Below are 19,984 nucleotides of genomic sequence, written 5' to 3' on the forward strand. Positions count from 1 at the left end.
TTATTTACAGTTTATCACAAGTTAGTTTCCGTCTTTCGTATATAAACCTAATTAGTTTTACGTCGTTTTAATTAATTTTTTAACCCGGTTTGATCCGTTTTAATTTGTGTTCATCACTTTTATGATGGCTTCATATATAATTAATATGTTAAATCACTTTCACTCGAGTCAAACATCAATAATCAATCATTAAACACATCAACGAACGTTAAAGAACTCGTAGTTCTGACTTCACAGCCATAACTCACCTCAGGAACAGACGCAGTGAAAGCTGCGCCTCTTCCAAGGGACGCATCAATGCTGCGCCTATTCTGGGATGAGTTCTGTCCCTGAATTTCCGTTCTTGCTTTCACTTAATCCTTTAGTTATGTAATTAATTGACTATTAGTCATAATATCACCTCTAATCTGTCCATATTTTCTAACCTTATTTCATTTTCCTTTCTTTTCCTCAAATCGTCCGTCTTAAGTATATTTCTAACGTAAATCAATTAATCCATTGTAATTTATTGTAATTTCCATTATCGCTATTTATTTATTGTATTTATTATGTATGATTTATTTGTTTTTCACATGTAATTAATTCTAAACCCTAACTCGACATTAATAAGTGCTAATTATTTGTTCACCGACTTAGTTTAATTTCACATGTAAGGATTAAAACATTGGATGTTGCATTGCATGCATATAATCGACGACATATCAACTATGAACAACTTCCCTAATCATTAGTAGTGGGCACTATCGAGGCGAGCGGGATTAGGTGTTCAGTAAAAGGACTTCCTAATACGTACCCTCACCCTTTACTCCAGATCTCTATGAACATCCGTGTTCATTGGCATCCACGAGAGTCATTCTAGACATAGAATGCTAAGGGTAACAAGTTCTTAGTGTTCATGTCACTACACTGTGTCACGACATAACACGAGGTATTCGAACGGTTCCAATTTCCCATAAAAATTGGTGGCGACTCCACAAATGCAATGCTTGTCCCAAGCGCCCCCGTGGCCCCCGTGTCCACAAGATGTCAAACAGAGACTCTTGAGGTGGGTCTTATTGCTTCAAGAATTAGATCTTGAGATAAGGGGCAAAATCGGGGCCGAAAATGTGGTGGCCGAACACTTATCAAGGCTTACGGTAGAAGATCATGGCATATTGGATAAAAGTTGACCAATAGATGAGTGGTTGAGGGAAGATGCCCTAATGGAGGTGAGTGTTAAAGTGCCATGGTTTGCGGACTTGGCAAACTACTTGGTAAGTGGTTTTATCCCGGATGACTTAAATGCTAGGGAAAGGCGAAAATTGCATAATGATTCAACGAGGTATTTTTGGAATGACCCACATTTGTTCCGAAAATGTGGAGGTGGTATGTCTAGAAGATGCGTATCCAAGGAAGAAGGCATGGAAATTGTTGACCGACTACACTACTCGGCCTATGGTGAACACTTGGCTACTTCAAGAACAATTGCCAAGGTTCTATTGGCCTTCCCTACAACGTGGGTTGTATCGGCCTTCGATGTTCAAGGACATCAATTACTTGGTGAAATCTTGCGATTCATGTCAACGAACGGGGAAAATTGGAAAGAGGAATGAAATGCCGCTTTATAACATCCTTGAAATTGAGCTCTTTGATTGTAGAGGGATTGACTTCATGGGACCGTTTACGAATTCATGTGTAAATGAGTACATCTTGGTCTCCGTTGATTACGTCTCAAAATGGATTGAAGCGGTAGCATCTCCTACAAATGATTCAAAAGTTGTGATGAAACTATTCAAGAGCACAATCTTCCCTAGATTTGGAACTCCAAGAGTTGTGATAAGTGATGGGGGTTCCCATTTCCGCAAGAGCACCTTCAAGGCCCTATTGGAAGCTCATGGAGTGAGGCACCAAACCCTCCTTGCCTACCACCCACAAACTAGTGGGCAAGTGGAAGTTTCCAACCGGCAAATCAAAGTCATCCTTGAGAAGGTAACAAAAAAAAGTTGAAAGGATTGGGCCCAAAAACTTCTCGATGTTCTATGGGCTCTAAGGACGGCATACAAAACACCCATTGGGATGACACCGTACAAACTTGTGCATGGCAAGGCTTGCCATTTACCCGTCGAACTAGAGCACAAGGCATGGTGGGCTCTTAAGGAGATGAAGTTTGACATTGATGCCGCCGTTGAAACGAGGTTCCTCCAAATGAGTGAACTAGAGGAGTTGAGAATGGAAGCTTATGAAAGCTTAAGAATCTACAAGGATCAAACCAAGAAGTTGCATGATGCCAAAATTGTAGAAAAGAAGATAAGTGTGGGAGACCTAGTTCTCATCTTCAATTCTAAAGTGAAAGTATTCCCGGGCAAGCTCCGCTCTAGATGGTCGGGACCTGTCAAAGTAATGGACATCTCTCCATATGGTGCATTCGGACTTTGGAGCGAAGAAGGTGAAAGCTTCAAAGTAAATGGCCAGAGGGTGAAGAGATACTACCAAGGAGATAAGCTAGGAACCGTTTAAATTTTCTACCTCGGAAGTCGCTTCCCGAGGTGGAAATCGTCTAAGGAAACTTCAAATTATATGTTTGATGGAGTTCCACAAGAACCACCATTTTTTTTGTAAATATTGCATGCATTTTAGATAGAACATGAGATCACTTGGAATAATTTTCATCTTTTGCAAATTGAATTAGGTGATTCCCGACATGATGCGTCAGTTATACAACAAAGATCAAGAGAAGTGGGACCAAAGGAAGAAATCGCGGTGATTCGAATATTCAAAATTATGTCGAAAACATGTAAATTCGAACACTTGGAGGTCTAACCGGTAAGCCGGCAACCGGTGGACCCACCGGCACAAGGCCCATGCCAACTCAACTCTTGGAAAAAGTTTTTGAATCAAAAGAATTAGAGGTCCCTGCCGGCAGACCGGCAGCCGCTGACCCTACCGGCAGCACGACCAAAATTTTCTTAAAATAATATTTGAAAACCAAATGAAAGGGGGGTGCCTGCCGGTAGGTCAGTAGCCCGCTCACCGGCTGGGAACACCCCACGCTGTAAATACGCCATAACTGGAGGAAGGAGTGTCCTCTACCGGTCCACCGGCAGAGACACACAACTATGTTAAAAAAACGAAGAAAACTAGGAGTGGAGAACTCTCTGCCGGTAGGCCGGCAGCCGGCTAGCCGGCAGAGAGCCCTACCTGAGGTCCAAAAAGACTTTAGGAAGAAGAAGTAGAGGTCTCTGCCGGTAGACCGACAGTCGGTGCCCCTACCGGCAGGGCGACCATTTCAATTTAGGGCACAAGTCGAAAACATGTACCAAATACATAGGATTCCCTGTCGGGCGATGTAAGATTCATTAATCCTCTTATTAGACATTTCTAATAACTATATAAATATAGTTTAGTCATAAACTAATTAGATCTTATGCATGCATAACAATAAAATACAAAGTAAAAAGAAAACCGATCAACTTACAATAAGGGCCGAACGGTTTATACTAATCGGTCTCCTACCAAATTAGTCTTCTTAAGAAAAACCAAGTGCTCCAACAAAACCCTTAGATTCAATATTAGAATCTACTCCTCAAGGAATTGTACCAAAGTAATCACCCTTAATTCATAAGCTAATTTATATACTAGAAATTAGAATATGAGTCCTTAAAATAATTACTAATATTATTAGATTACTACTTCTAGTAATGAGAGAATAATATTAGAGATTTGTGAAATTATTTTCTAGTGTGTTCTCAACCAACAACTAGAGAGAATATTATTTTTCAATCTTATATCTTTTTAAGAATGAATAATAGAGAATAAGAAGAGAAAAAACTCTCCTTATTCACTTAGGGGGTCGGGTGGTCTTGAGTAGAATGCCCAATCCTTGCACAAAGTTGTTCTTCTCAAGTCACATAGTGTAGGGCTAGGTTTAGGTCTATAAAGGACATAATCGTTATGCCTAATTCTCAATTGGAGCACCAATTAAATCCTAATCCTACCTTATCCTTCCACTTACACGACATCCATAGATAAAATGGGTCCATTTTAAGTTTGTCAATTGTCAATTTGTATATTGTGACATATTGGACATGTTAGTAGACATGTCTTTAAATAATGCATTTTTAACCTATTAAAAATCATTATATAAATAAAATAAATCACATACAAAAATTAACTAGTAAATCACAATTATAAGTACTTAAAATGAGTCATTAATATATAAATCACAACAACTTGTATTTATAATAAACCATTCATTCTTATTATAATTGTTTCATTAACAATAATAAAACCTAAGTAATAAAACAATTTAATTACTCAGTATGAATCTTATTTAATTAAATTAAAATAAGATACATATTCTCACTCACAAAATTATTCATTCAATTTTAAGGAATTAATTAACTTGTATCATCATACAATTAACTAATTAATCAATTAAGAGTGTTACCCTAGAGGTATGACCTTAAGGCATCAACTGATCACCACCATCATACGACAGTAATGTCAAACTCTAGTCAGCCGATCATTGCCGATTAATGTGGATCAGTTGACAATAAAATATTACATTCCCTCAGCATTCTTAATATGAGATTTAAACATGTGATCGCATTATTGTCGAGGACACATACTCCAACAATCTTCCACTTGTCCGCGACAAGTCTGCGTCACCAATTCTCTTATCCTATTACTATCTCCCACTCAATGCAAGGTGTCTTGCAGGTCGTACTTGTATTTGATCATATCATGAGTGGTTTCCTTGATCTGGAGAATAACTATCTGACCGGAATTATCTACCATAGATATCTTCCGAGCGTGGCCAAGCATTTCCAGTTCATTACTCCTCGAGTGGCCTTGAGATATAAGATAACCCTGATGGGGATGGACAATTCCTATTGCACTCTTCCCTTCGAATAGCCATAGCTTATCATGACCCAAAACATGTCCATTTGACCCCAATTACGAACGTCGTAGAAAATAAATCAAAGTCACTCTGAAACTGTGCTATCTTAGGCGAACAGTCTTTAGTCAAAGAATCGAATCATAAGAATACTATAGTAGCTCTCGCCACGACCAGGCTATAAAAATTTCCAGAACTCTATAAGCGGTCATAAGCCCGACACAGTATCCCTCACAGTCTGCCTATGTGATCGACTAGTCATCTCTTATGACTCTATGGCACTTGAACTTGCTATCAATCGCATCGCACTCTAGTTACTTCGAGATGTCCCCTCATATAAGTAACTAGGGCGAGTACTATGTTAATCTAGTTCACTTTAATGGGGTTAAATATTGCCTCAAAAACCCATTTGGATATAACAAAGTACACGATGAGTTAACGATAACTCAAATGATAAATGTGATTATCACATACGAGTAGTCAATACCATATTACCACTCTATGTTTTGTAATCATAAGTGTATTTATACACTTTTCCTAATGCAATAAAAGTTTAGCTTGTGAACCTACCATATGTTCAAGTGTTCAACCTTTATGAATTTCGATTTCCTTCAATTTTATGTTATCTCTTATAGCATGATTTTCTCTAAGTACACGTTTAGACTCCATAATAGACTTACGTACTTTAGTTTGAAAGAAGCTCCCATTGTTATCACATAACCTGTGATGTGGTTATAGACATCAAAGTACACCACTTTATCACAATGTACTTAGGTTTATTTTGTAGAATCTTGCAATGATTGACAATAAAACACTCTTTGTAGTCATTTACTCCTTAGGTCAATAAAATCAGTCTAGGATTTTCACAGATCCTAATGAGTTGAGAAACTTGAGTTTGTGTATCCTTAACACACAACTTAGTATATTTCCAAACTCCAGAATAGACCATTAGTTCTCCTTGAGAATTCATGACGGTTCCTTGAGGCTTACCAATGACTCTCATATGGGTTAACTTGTTATCAACTTATCATGCTCCAAGCATGTGATTCATCTAGGACATGTGCATTATGGCATACATGACTATACTAATGGCGGAAACATTAGTAATTGATTTCATGTAGTAAACAGTTCTTAGGTTCGGTAAATAACCATGACGCTATCATGGTAATTCTGTTAGAATCATATAATCTCATTAATTTAACATATTCGTATATGTAAAGATTTATTTAGTCATAAAATAAAAGCTAGATCTTATGCATGCAATCTAAATAACAAGAGATGAGAAAATTGTAACACCCCCATTTATTCAGGAGCCTTTAGCTAGACATTCCCAAGTAAATAGGACTGTTACCATCTCGGTTTCCCGAGGTAGTGTATAACAAAGTACAACAAACCAAAGTACTTTAAATTAAAACTTTAATGATTACATGTTTATTACCAATTATCCAACTAAAACTTAGTATAATATATTTACAACTCGCAGCGGAAATAAAGTGATATAAATTGTTCTATGTGATCTAGACTTCAACTATGGTCCAAGTCGAGCTCTCTTCCCAATGCTCCCAAGTCAGCTAGCTCCAAACCTGCTATTTAAATCTGCTCCCCATTTAACCGGAAATATTAAATGGTTCACCACAGGATGCCATCAATTAAAGCAGGCATCAATTTTATTTTTGACACAGAAGCAAACACGTCAACCAATGGTTGAGTAGGATAAAATATATTAAAACAACCAATCTCTCACAACTGTCAATATTCCAATCTCAATTATTGACATGTCACATCTCGACATCACTGTCCACGTTATCCACCAGAGACTAAGCCTGGGGCCTTCCAAATATTCATACACGTTATCCACCAGAGACTAAGCCTGGGGCAGTCCAATCACCACTCACATTATCCACCAGAGACTAAGCCTGGGGCAGTCCAATTCTCATAAACCGTTCCACAATATAACCGTATAAAATATACACAACTCCAACAATTAACAAAGTGAATAACTCAATTAGCTTAACTAAATAAGCAATCATACACCAATCATCCTTTCAATACATTCACGTATTAAACACGCAAACCAGATATAGTTGAGTAGATTACCCTACCTGGCAAGCAAGCACTCCAATTACGCAATCCAAATAAATAAAGCAAATCCAATCCGATTATAATTCTTCACAATTTCCGTCACCTATATAATAATAACAATTACAACAATTATAATTACTAACTTTATTTGTTTATGTATTTATTCCTTTTATTCAATTATTCAAATTAATTATTTACTATAATTATCAAAGGTTTATGATAACTAAAAACCTGATTTAACTACGAACCCGACTCACCCGAGCTAATTAAATAATTAAAACCCGTCACACTACAAACACATACCACCTTAACATGGTTTATAAACCATGGCCAACACCTCTCTTAAAACCCACCAAACCCGACACCACAAGCCACCACAGCCACGACCCAACCTCGACACCCCTAGCCTGCAACCCCACGCATCCAACTCGCCCTTAACCACCAGCTAAACCACCACCAACAACCCACAAACCCACGCCCTATCACACGACACCAACGCAAAGACTCACCGACACCCCCACAAAACACGCTCGTAACCACCACCTAACGCTACCTTCACCGCCACCTACAACCACCTATCCTCCCTCGACAAAAGCCACCCAGCAACCCCCCTAACCAGACCACCTACAACCCCTAAAACATCCTCAAAAACCGCCTGCCAACAACACGACCTCCTCCCCTGTTTTCCCGTCACCACCGCACAACCACCATCTGCCACCATACCAGCACCATCAAAGTGGTCGACTCAACCACCCCAACAAAACCCCTCTATACCCAGGTCACGACATAGCCAATTAGGGGTTCAATTACCCATTCCAATCCCCCACAACCAACCCGTGTAACCCCTCTGCCCAGCCGTCTTTCAACCGCCCCAAAAGCCACCGTAACAAGGTCAACGACGGTCCAATATGGTCAAGTCAAGAAAATTTGCGTGCAAGGTCGCTCTAGGTCCAAATCTCGTGTCCTATGGCGGTCTATACAAGTCATACGGTTGTCTTAAAGATGCTCACATGAAACGAATATAAATTGATTTAAGACGGATAATTACCTCGAGTTGATTAATTGGTTTGTGTTAATTCCTTCCTCTTCCGTCTCCTAAAGCTTGTTCTTTTTAATTTGTGAATTATTTCTCAGATTTGAGGTGGTATTTATAGTGTAAGATTTAGAGAATACGAGACCAATTAGGAAACCATGTAACTTTCCTTATTCTAATTAGTATAGAAATTGTTATTAAAATTAAATCATTATTATTTATCATATACTATTAATCCTATCACAACTATAATTTTCTCATATAATATTTACTAATTTATTATTGCCATAACTTTATTATTATTATTATAATTATAATTACCTTTATACATTATTATTAATTCCCGATATAAATTCCGATTACACTAATACCAATTAAATAAGTTCGGCCCATATAATAATACGACACAGTCCAACACTCGATTACCAACTAAGCCCAAAGCACAAATATTAGCCAAACCCAATTCCTGACTCGAATTATTAATTTATTACTTAATTAACGTCTCACTTGTATTTATTATTAGAAATGTCATTTAATTACCCATTAAATTACATAAATTATTCTTATAAATTATTATTAAAATACGAGGTATTACAGTCTTCCCCCCTTAAAATGAACTTCGTCCCGAAGTTCGCCCACAACTACCATCATCCATTTACGATTATCATCCATACCAATCGCATCACAAGGTATCACAACAACAATTCAAAACATTCGTAGTATTACATTCCTTCCCCCTAAAAATTAACTTCGTCCTCGAAGTTCGGAATACCAAACAAATGGAACAACCAAATCATTATTATAATATAAAACATGAAACACACATTGTAATATAAAACAACTTTTATTTCCAACACTAATTAATGGTTAACTGAATACAAAAATATTTGATTTACCTCCAAGTAGCAAAACCACAACTTAAACTAACTTTATTTAAACTATTGGCGAATACATTGCCAAAATAGGTAATAATCTATAACAAAATACACATAATTGTTTAGTTAATCTTTTTTTTTTAATAATGGTATCTAACTTAAATATGGATGCAATTACGGTGAACATATATATATGGCTTAGGACAACACATTCCGCATATCACTAGACATGGTAATCTACTTCACATAATTAACAACATCAAATATAAATGTGCAAGAAATAAGAAACAAAACTTATACTCTTCAAGGCTAGGAAAAAACATGTTATAATTTTTAAAAATCTTTAATACATAAGAACATAATTAATTATTGAGAACATATACTTTTTAGAAAATACAGAAAGTTATTAAACCATGAGAAAAAGAATCAAGTCAAAAATTCAAATGATTAATTTATAATGCATTTTACAAGTTACTTGGTCGAAACAGAAATTTTACAGCAACTTGTCAGAAACTTAGGTCAACTTGTAAAAATCACCATAAATTGTCAAAATATTTTCTTAAAACGTGGCTTACCAATTTAGAAACATACATGAGTCTTTTAAACATTGGCGTTGGAATTATAACAAATAATTACGTATTTTTTTAAATGACAATTTTTACAAAAACATGGCGCGAAAACATCACTGTACAGGACCATTTCGACTACTGTCCACTAAAATATTTATTTCTCCTAAACAGTATATTATTTGAACATGAGACCAGTGGTATATGAAAGCTAACTCATAAAGCTATTAATCATAAATTTTGCATACGAGAATTTTAAACAGGTAGTAAATGGCAGCCAAAACAATCAAGGGTAAAATTCCGGGAAATTACATTCTTCACAATTTCACACAATTCCCTTAATACTTCACATGTTAATCACACATGCCAACATATTTATCTTATAATCACATGTATATATCAATGCTTAAAACCATATCACATCCCCTCTTCCTAAAGGCAAGATTACAGCCCCGTAACCGCAGTCATCAATGAAAACAATATTCAAACAAGGCAAACAAACGGTTTTTCATTTTAGATTACCCCACACTCTCAAATATTTCTCTCAGGGTTACCGGTTCAAAACTGAAAGGGCCATGGTACGAATTAAGGCGCGCTTCTTAACCGCACTAAGAGGGGCTCCTAACAGTTTCTACCCGGGGTTCATTTTATTTAGACATATCCTAAATTCATTATTATTCATTGGTTAGGCTTGAGGATCGTTTTGCTCTGATACCACTTTGTAACACCCCCATTTATTCAGGAGCCTTTAGCTAGACATTCCCAAGTAAATAGGACTGTTACCATCTCGGTTTCCCGAGGTAGTGTATAACAAAGTACAACAAACCAAAGTACTTTAAATTAAAACTTTAATGATTACATGTTTATTACCAATTATCCAACTAAAACTTAGTATAATATATTTACAACTCGCAGCAGAAATAAAGTGATATAAATTGTTCTATGTGATCTAGACTTCAACTATGGTCCAAGTCGAGCTCTCTTCCCAATGCTCCCAAGTCAGCTAGCTCCAAACCCGCTATTTAAATCGCTCCCCATTTAAGGAAATATTAAATGGTTCACCACAGATGCCATCAATTAAAGCAGGCATCAATTTTATTTTTGACACAGAAGCAAACACGTCAACCAATGGTTGAGTAGGATAAAATATATTAAAACAACCAATCTCTCACAACTGTCAATATTCCAATCTCAATTATTCACATGTCACATCTCGACATCACTGTCCACGTTATCCACCAGAGACTAAGCCTGGGGCCTTCCAAATATTCATACACGTTATCCACCAGAGACTAAGCCTGGGGCAGTCCAATCACCACTCACATTATCCACCAGAGACTAAGCCTGGGGCAGTCCAATTCTCATAAACCGTTCCACAATATAACCGTATAAAATATACACAACTCCAACAATTAACAAAGTTAATAACTCAATTAGCTTAACTAAATAAGCAATCATACACCAATCATCCTTTCAATACATTCACGTATTAAACACGCAAACCAGATATAGTTGAGTAGATTACCCTACCTGGCAAGCAAGCACTCCAATTACGCAATCCAAATAAATAAAGCAAATCCAATCCGATTATAATTCTTCACAATTTCCGTCACCTATATAATAATAACAATTACAACAATTATAATTACTAACTTTATTTGTTTATGTATTTATTCCTTTTATTCAATTATTCAAATTAATTATTTACTATAATTATTAAAGGTTTATGATAACTAAAAACCTGATTTAACTACGAACCCGACTCACTCGAGCTAATTAAATAATTAAAACCCGTCACACTACAAACACATACCACCTTAACATGGTTTATAAACCATGGCCAACACCTCTCTTAAAACCCACCAAACCCGACACCACAAGCCACCACAGCCACCACCCAACCTCGACACCCCTAGCCTGCAACCCCACGCATCCAACTTGCCCTTAACCACCAGCTAAACCACCACCAACAACCCACAAACCCACGCCCTATCACACGACACCAACCGCAGCACTCACCTGACACCCCCACAAAACACGCTCGTAACCACCACCTAACGCTACCTTCACCGCCACCTACAACCACCTATCCTCCCTCGACAAAAGCCACCCAGCAACCCCCCTAACCAGACCACCTACAACCCCTAAAACCCCCTCGAAAACCGCCTGCCAACTACACGACCTCCTCCTCTGTTTTCCCGTCACCACCGCACAACCACCATCTGCCACCATACCAGCACCACCAAAGTGGTCGACTCAACCACCCCAACACAACCCCTCTATACCCAGGTCACGACATAGCCAATTAGGGGTTCAATTACCCATTCCAATCCCCCAAAACCAACCCGTGTAACCCCTCTGCCCAGCCGTCTTTCAACCGCCCCAAAAGCCACCGTAACAAGGTCAACGACGGTCAAATATGGTCAAGTCAGAAAATTTGCAGTGCAAGGTCGCTCTAGGTCCAAATCTCGTGTCCTATGGCGGTCTATACAAGTCATATAGTTGTCTTAAAGATGCTCACATGAAACGAATATAAATTGATTTAAGACGGATAATTACCTCGAGTTGATTAATTGGTTTGTGTTAATTCCTTCCTCTTCCGTCTCCTAAAGCTTGTTCTTTTTAATTTGTGAATTATTTCTCAGATTTGAGGTGGTATTTATAGTGTAAGATTTAGAGAATACGAGACCAATTAGGAAACCATGTAACTTTCCTTATTCTAATTAGTATAGAAATTGTCATTAAAATTAAATCATTATTATTTCTCATATACTTTTAATCCTATCACAACTATAATTTTCTCATATAATATTTACTAATTTATTATTGCCATAACTTTATTATTATTATTATAATTATAATTACCTTTATACATTATTATTAATTCCCGATATAAATTCCGATTACACTAATACCAATTAAATAAGTTCGGCCCATATAATAATACGACACAGTCCAACACTCGATTACCAACTAAGCCCAAAGCACAAATATTAGCCAAACCCAATTCCTGACTCGAATTATTAATTTATTACTTAATTAACGTCTCACTTGTATTTATTATTAGAAATGTCATTTAATTACCCATTAAATTACATAAATTATTCTTATAAATTATTATTAAAATACGAGGTATTACAAAAATCGTTTTCTCACCATCAAAAATTCGGCCAAATGGGCACAAATGAAGGTTTCCTACCTTCATTTGTTCTTGAGCTAGAAAATACATTAGGATGATCATCCATGACTTCAAATAGAAGCCCTCCAATAAGTAGCACCCAACACTATCCCAAAATCCCACAAAATAATATGTACTGGATATTTGTAATGTGGTTTACCTTAAAATCGATTACTAATACTCAAATACTACTACTATTATTATTAGTGATTGATTTGTACAAATTAGATTCATAAAAATGATTTTTATGAAGAATAAGAGAGAGAGTGTTGTGTTTTTTTCATAAAAACATAAGAGAATGAATAATTGAGAAAATATCTCTCAATTATTGCTAGTAAAAACCGGAGGGTGTGGTTGGTTTTTAGGACCTTTTACTTTTTCCTTTTTTTTTTCCTTCACAAGACTAATTAGTGTAAGTGTTTGTCATAGTCAAGTCACTATCAATTGTCATAGACAAATGAATAAGATAAAACTTCTAAAATTGCCCACCAATTTTCGGTTATCATGTGTAATATGAAGTCCATTTTATTTTTGTCAATTGTACAATTATATGTCATGTGACATGTGACATGTCTTATGTCATGTTTTAATTTAAAATGCATATTTAACAAATTAAATATCATTTATAAATTAAATAAATCACATTTAACAAATTGACTAGTAATTCAAAATTACTTTCACATAAAATGGTCATTTAAATACTAGTTGTCAATTGTCATTTGTGTAACACCCTTACACAAAATTGCATCAAAAACAATTTGCTTTACATCCTTAATGTTTCTGCAAGCACTTAAGGGTAATCTTTATGGCTTACTTGGTAACTATTACTTAAATTCGATTTGAAACAATTCATCATACTCAAAGTATATGAAGTGTTATACATCATTTCCTATTTAATTGATTCAGCAGCGAAAGCAAATGGAATAAATCAAATATGTTCAACTCGATTGAACTAATCATGAATCTTATCAACATAAGACTTCTTATTTGGCGCTAATATCATGTTGATTTATCTCCATAAATCTGGATATTAAAGATGTATTATAATACTCCATAAGTGTCAAATCATTCCCAATGATCAATATGTCATCCACATATAAGACTACTAAAATTTTCGTAACTTCCACTAAACTTCATGTATAAGCACAACTTCTCGTCTTATCGGGAAAAATTTTATACCATGATCAAATCATTGATTCTAACTCATTGATGTCCTACTCAAGACCATCTCTTAAGTTGCACATTATCTCAAGATTGCAAGAATCTACAAAATTCAAGACATGTATTGAATACATTCCTTCTAATTGAAGAAGTGGGTTTTAGATTCACTTGCTATATGTATATCATCATAATGAAACACAATCCCTAAGAAGATCCAAATAGACTTAAGCATTTCAACTAGTGTAAAACCCTTTTGCCACCAATCAAGCTTTAATATCTCTTTTTAATATCCAACAATTCCACTTGGAATTTATTTCGGATTTTCATGGCTCTAAGCCTTGTTTGAGTTGTGACTCAAACACTCTTATTTAAGTCATATGATCATTACTTTCCAGAAGTAACTTGAATCAAACAATTTCTTTGTAAGTTGCAAGCTCTTTACTTTCTAAAAGTAACACTAATTCATCATCTTCAACAAGTGATGACTTTAACCTCCTAGGTTTTGAAGAAACAATGTGTTACACAAAACGTCTCATGTTGCCAAAAAAGACCAGTTTCTTGCGACTGCGACATAACATTCTTTGTGGCTCTTGTTTAATTTCTCCCACTCTGTCTTCTAGAAATAAATTTGTATTTTAGAAAGACAGCTTTACGAGCCACAAACCCGGTGTACTCGTGATTATAATAAGAACAAATGAACATTTGTTTCTTTTGAAAACTTACAAACATGGTACCCTACCATTTCATATCTCATATGATTCGTTTTAGATTTAGTGGAAAAATAATTTAGACAAAATGACAAAATCCCCAAACGGATCAAGTAACTCAAAGTAACTTGATTGAAGTCCAAACCATATCGAATAGCGTTTGATTTCTTATCCAACCACACATTATCCCATAATGCGTGCTAAGAGAGATTAACTTGTGATATTATATCACATTTCCTTTGGCTTATATCAAAGTCTTCACTTTGATAGTCCCACCACGACTAAATCGTGATTAATGGAACTCTTTGAACTTCTTCAAAGATTTCTCTATTTACCTTATTAAGTGAACACGTTAGTGTCAACTTAAATCGTTGGTAGAAGAAAATGATCAACCTATTTTGGATCAATGATTTACAACCTCGATCTCCTTTTCAACCAAAAGCACGAGACATCTTGCTTTAAATACAAGATACGCATATACCATAAGATTAACAATCTAATGGTTCCAAGAGTACTCGATAACTCTTTGCGTTTCATCATTCCAGAATTTAAGGTTTAATCTTGGGTTACCAATTTGAGTCTTGCATCATCTACATGATATGTCATTCTAGTTTGGTTTATAATATAATCACCTTGATAATGGGCTAGCCATACATCAAATCATGGTGTATAGGGTCACAAAAGTGAAACCTCTTTTGTATCTTAACAAGTTTATATTCTTATTTAGAGTTTATGCACTTAATAGTCACAATTAAGTACAACTTTAAACCCAAAAACTAGATTGAGTACACAATGACTCTATCTCTCAACATCATTGTTGCTAGTCGTCATATTCTAATCATCCTATGTATCAAATACAATGATGAAAACCACCATCGGTTTCTAATATTGATGAAGTAGTACTAGCAAAATTTATGTTAATCGAATAAACATTTAAAGAAGAAGGTCCCATTAGATGTCCCACAACTAACTTGTTGATTCTTCAATAATTTGGGGTAGTTTCCTTTCTAGCGTCCAACAATTAAGACAATGGAAACTTTATCGGTCGGGATTGATAGGTTTACTATCGTTATTCTCAATAACTTTACTTTTAAGATTACCTTGTATCAATTCCATTCTAATTTTACTTCTTTGAAAACCTTATCCTTTTCTTAACGGTTTAAGAGAATGCTCCCACTCATTTCAATGAGTCTTGCTAAGCGAAGCAATATTGAAATTCATGAAGACTACTCTTCATTCGTTTGTTTAGTATTAAAACTTTCATTGAAGTGGTTGCGGTATTTTGGTCAATTTTGATTTCAAACAAATCTAGTTACCAAAACGATGTAACGTTTCAAAGTACTTAACTCAATTAAGCATATGAGAAACACTTCATTGTAAGTAGATATGTTGGTCAAGAATAAAAAACCCTTTTGATCACGAATAACTTTTATCTATACTCTTCACAAGAGATCCTTACAATGGATAATACGAGGTTTATAGAAGAAAATTCAAATTTTGTCTTTAGTTACGATGTTTTAATGGAGATTTGAGCTAAAATCGAAATGATATCGTATAGGTAAAGAAATAGAACAATATGATTAACGAAATAGTTGAAAACTTAACATTTATCGTTTTATTAATACTTGTAAATAACAAGTAAAGCATTTACATAGTGACCTCTACCCAACTATGATAAATGATTCCAAGATCCAAATTCATATTAACTTGTGGCATGGTGTGCCGAAATACCCTTTAGTAACATGACTCGGTGGACTAACTCTTTAATCGATTCTACTTTTAGAACTCTTGGTCGATAAAATTACATTAATATTTATCTCTAACCCAAAACACATCCGGAAATCGTCGTATATACTTTCGTTGAGTTCAATCCAAATTTCGAATAAATGTGTCCATGATCCAAATTCATATTAACTTAGGGCACGGTGTGCTGAAATACCCTTTATTAACATAAATTCGGTGGATAGACATTTATCACCCACTTCCCCTACGTAACAAGGTTTGTACCCCGGTAGGGCCTAGTGCACTCCCTCATGAAATAGGTTTTCATGGTTTCTACTTTTTGGTAAGGCTAAGTCTCAATTGTTTATTTTAGCGAGAGGTCATGTCAATTTATTATCTATCACGTTTTAAGTGAACTAAAGCGGTGAGCTACGATAATTGTAATTGACACGGTCGATTTACTCGATTTAATAAAATGCATGTTTAGTTATGGCGATTTAGCGATGCATGCAACATATAAATAAAATGCAAAGCATAAAAATAAAATCCTAGTATGGTCTTCCTAAAATAGTAAATCTAATTAACTATTACAAATTCGGAAACCAACTCCTTGGTCCCTTGAACTTCGGTCTTGGCACACATCCCGAGGTAACACATTCTTGATAGACCGTCTTCTCGAATGGCACCGTATTCAAGGAACTCCGGAATAAAAAAATTACAAAATGAATTACATAATTTCCTATTATACATTTGTAATTAAAATAAAAATAAATCTATTAAATTACAAAACGGTGATACGAGATCACAAAAATTACAACCGAATCGATATTCCCATACATTTCGGGTAATACCAATTAAAACTAAGGCCATACTAAGTAAAATTACATAATTCAAAAATTACATAAAATTAAAATATGACAATCATAAATAAAATGCAGCATTATAATATGTATGAACATGCTAAATTTTATGCTAAATCGCCTTTAAAGAGCCAATAACGTATATTAATCGGTTTTTACGGATTTGCGTGATTTAACCTTTCAAAATCACAATAATTACATAAATTCATATTTATGTACAAGTTAATTACCCTAAACATCTTAGGACTCAAAATTAGTCTCCACTAACATTTCGACAATAATTAACCTTGATTTCTTAATATTGTTTATAAATGGACCTAAAAATTACAAAATTGCTTTAAACTTCAAATTAAATTATAAAAATTTCAAATAAATTCGAAATTTGAAATTTAAACTCATGAACATTCTGGAAAAAATACCATGCCACTCATAATGTTCAAAAATTAGGTTAAAAATTTCGAAAATTTATCGTGAAAAACAATGTTGCGGTTTATCGATTATAACAATTATGACCATAAAAATATGAGGAAAAATATTTTCATCAACTTTTCACTTTTAGATCTGAAATATATGATAAAATGCAATATGTGACGTTTTTCCTTATTCATGAAGTATGTTTTAGCATTATTACTAATTATAGTCACTATTTATGTGATATTTCATCAAAAATTCATAAATCATGCAAAAATACTTCATTATAGCCAAATATTTTACACACATCTTGTAAAATTTCATGTGACAACATACTAAATTTCAATGACCAGATTCGAAATATAACTCATATTAACCTATTTACCCATTTAAATATGATTTTAACTTGAAAAATCCATATTTCGAGCAATACAACTCATTTTATCATGAAAATTTACAGGCCATCAGTATATAATATATGTGAAAACATATCCATAAACCACAGAAAAGTTGGAAGTTTACCTATTTTCGTCCAAAACTGACATTTTTATCATAAAAATCACATTTTAATGCCAATATTATACAAAATGAACAATAAAATCCATAAATAAACCAAAATGTCCTAAAAATAACTTAGGACCAGAAACTTTTAATATGAAAAGTTATTTTTAGGTTTATCTTCATAAATCCATATTAATTAGTTTTGTATGTTCATCTTATAACTCGGAAAAACTATAAACCGATTTGCATGCAAACAACCTAAGGCTCTGATACCACTTGTTAGAATGATATAATCTCATTAATTTAACATATTCATATATCTAAAGATTTATTTAGTCATCAAATAAAAGCTAGATCTTATGAATGCAAACTAAATAACAAGAGATGAGAAAATCGTTTTCTCACCATCAAAAATTCGGCCAAATGGGCACAAATGAAGGTCTCCTACCTTCATTTGTTCTTGAGCTAGAAAATACATTAGGATGATCATCCATGCCTTCAAATAGAAGCCCTCCAATAGGTAGCACCCAAGACTATCCCAAAATCCCACAAAATAATATGTACTAGATATTTGTAATGTGGTTTACCTTAAAATCGATTACTAATACTCATATACTACTACTAGTATTATTAGTGATTGATTTGTACAAATTAGATTCATAAAAATAATTTTTATGAAGAATAAGAGAGAGAGTGTTGTGTTTTTTTCATAAAAACATAAGAGAATGAATAGTTGAGAAAAAATCTCTCAATTGTTGCTAGTAAAAACCGGTGGGTGTGGGTGGTTTTTAGGACCTTTTACTTTTTCCTTTTTTTTTCTTCACAAGACTAATTAGTGTAAGTCTTTGTCATAGTCAAGTCACTATCAATTGTCATGGACAAATTAATAAGACAAATGAATAAGACAAAACTTCTAAAATTGCCCACCAATTTTCGGTTATCATGTGTAATATGGAGTCCATTTTATTTTTGTCAATTATACAATTGTATGTCATGTGACATGTGACATGGCTTATGTCATGTTTTAATTTAAAATGCATATTTAACAAATTAAATATCATTTATAAATTAAATAAATCACATTTAACAAATTGACTAGTAATTCAAAATTACTTTCACATAAAATGGTCATTTAAATACTAGTTAGTATAATTCACAACATCTTGTAATTATAACTAACTTATCATTCTCATCTCGCGTGTTTCGCAAACACCGATTAACTTTAGTAATATAACTTCTTAAATTACTAAATAAATTCTTATTTAATCACATTATAATAAGATGTCATTTTCTCTCTTATGATAATAATTTGTTCAATTTTAAGGAATTAATTAATCTGTATCGACATACAATTGATTAACCTTTTTCAATTAAGGGAATCATCCTTTAGGTGTGACCTCAAGGGATCAACTGATCACCACCGTCGCACGACAGTAATGTCAAACTCTAGCCAGCCAATCATTACCGTTATGTGTGGACCAGTTGACTATATATGTAATGTATCATCCCTTTCGTACTCTTGTTATGAGATTTAAATATGTGATCAATATGATCGACAATTGTGATCGCACTATTGTCGGGGACACTTACTCTAACAAATTCTATATTCATCAACATGAATAACCTACTTAACTTGTTGAAATCATTAAGATGAAGGATCATTATCAACATAAGATACCCATCTAAGTGCCAATCCAACATCCCGTGTTTTAATAGATTCACATGATGTCCAATATCATCCAGAATTGAAAACCAAAATAATTCTTTACGAAAGACAATATTTGCACGTCATTCCCAATGAGTAATATGTTATGCAATTCATGAAGGTTGATTGCTCCCACTAAACTTCATTTCTAAACATGACTGTCACTGACTCCCGCTCTCCACATGTTTCGTTTTGACAACTCATTCGAAACATTACATGAATTGGAATAATTATTGCATTTGTAAGTATTATTTAAAACCATACAAATATGTCATTCACATATCCCTTTCTAAATACCCATTGGAAA

At 34.4% G+C, this 19,984-nt stretch overlaps 1 protein-coding gene across 1 annotated transcript; it reads left to right on the plus strand.

The window, feature by feature from the left end:
• Positions 1–1,281: 1,281 nt before the first annotated feature.
• Positions 1,282–2,496, plus strand: LOC141617867 (uncharacterized). The gene is made up of 2 exons (XM_074435000.1): positions 1,282–1,968; positions 2,086–2,496. Exons 1-2 carry the CDS (start codon positions 1,282–1,284, stop codon positions 2,494–2,496), a joined length of 1,098 nt encoding a protein of 365 aa, XP_074291101.1.
• The last annotated feature ends 17,488 nt before the right edge of the window (positions 2,497–19,984 follow it).

The sequence above is a fragment of the Silene latifolia genome, chromosome X, assembly GCF_048544455.1.
Source record: "Silene latifolia isolate original U9 population chromosome X, ASM4854445v1, whole genome shotgun sequence".
NCBI classification, from domain to species: domain Eukaryota; kingdom Viridiplantae; phylum Streptophyta; class Magnoliopsida; order Caryophyllales; family Caryophyllaceae; genus Silene; species Silene latifolia.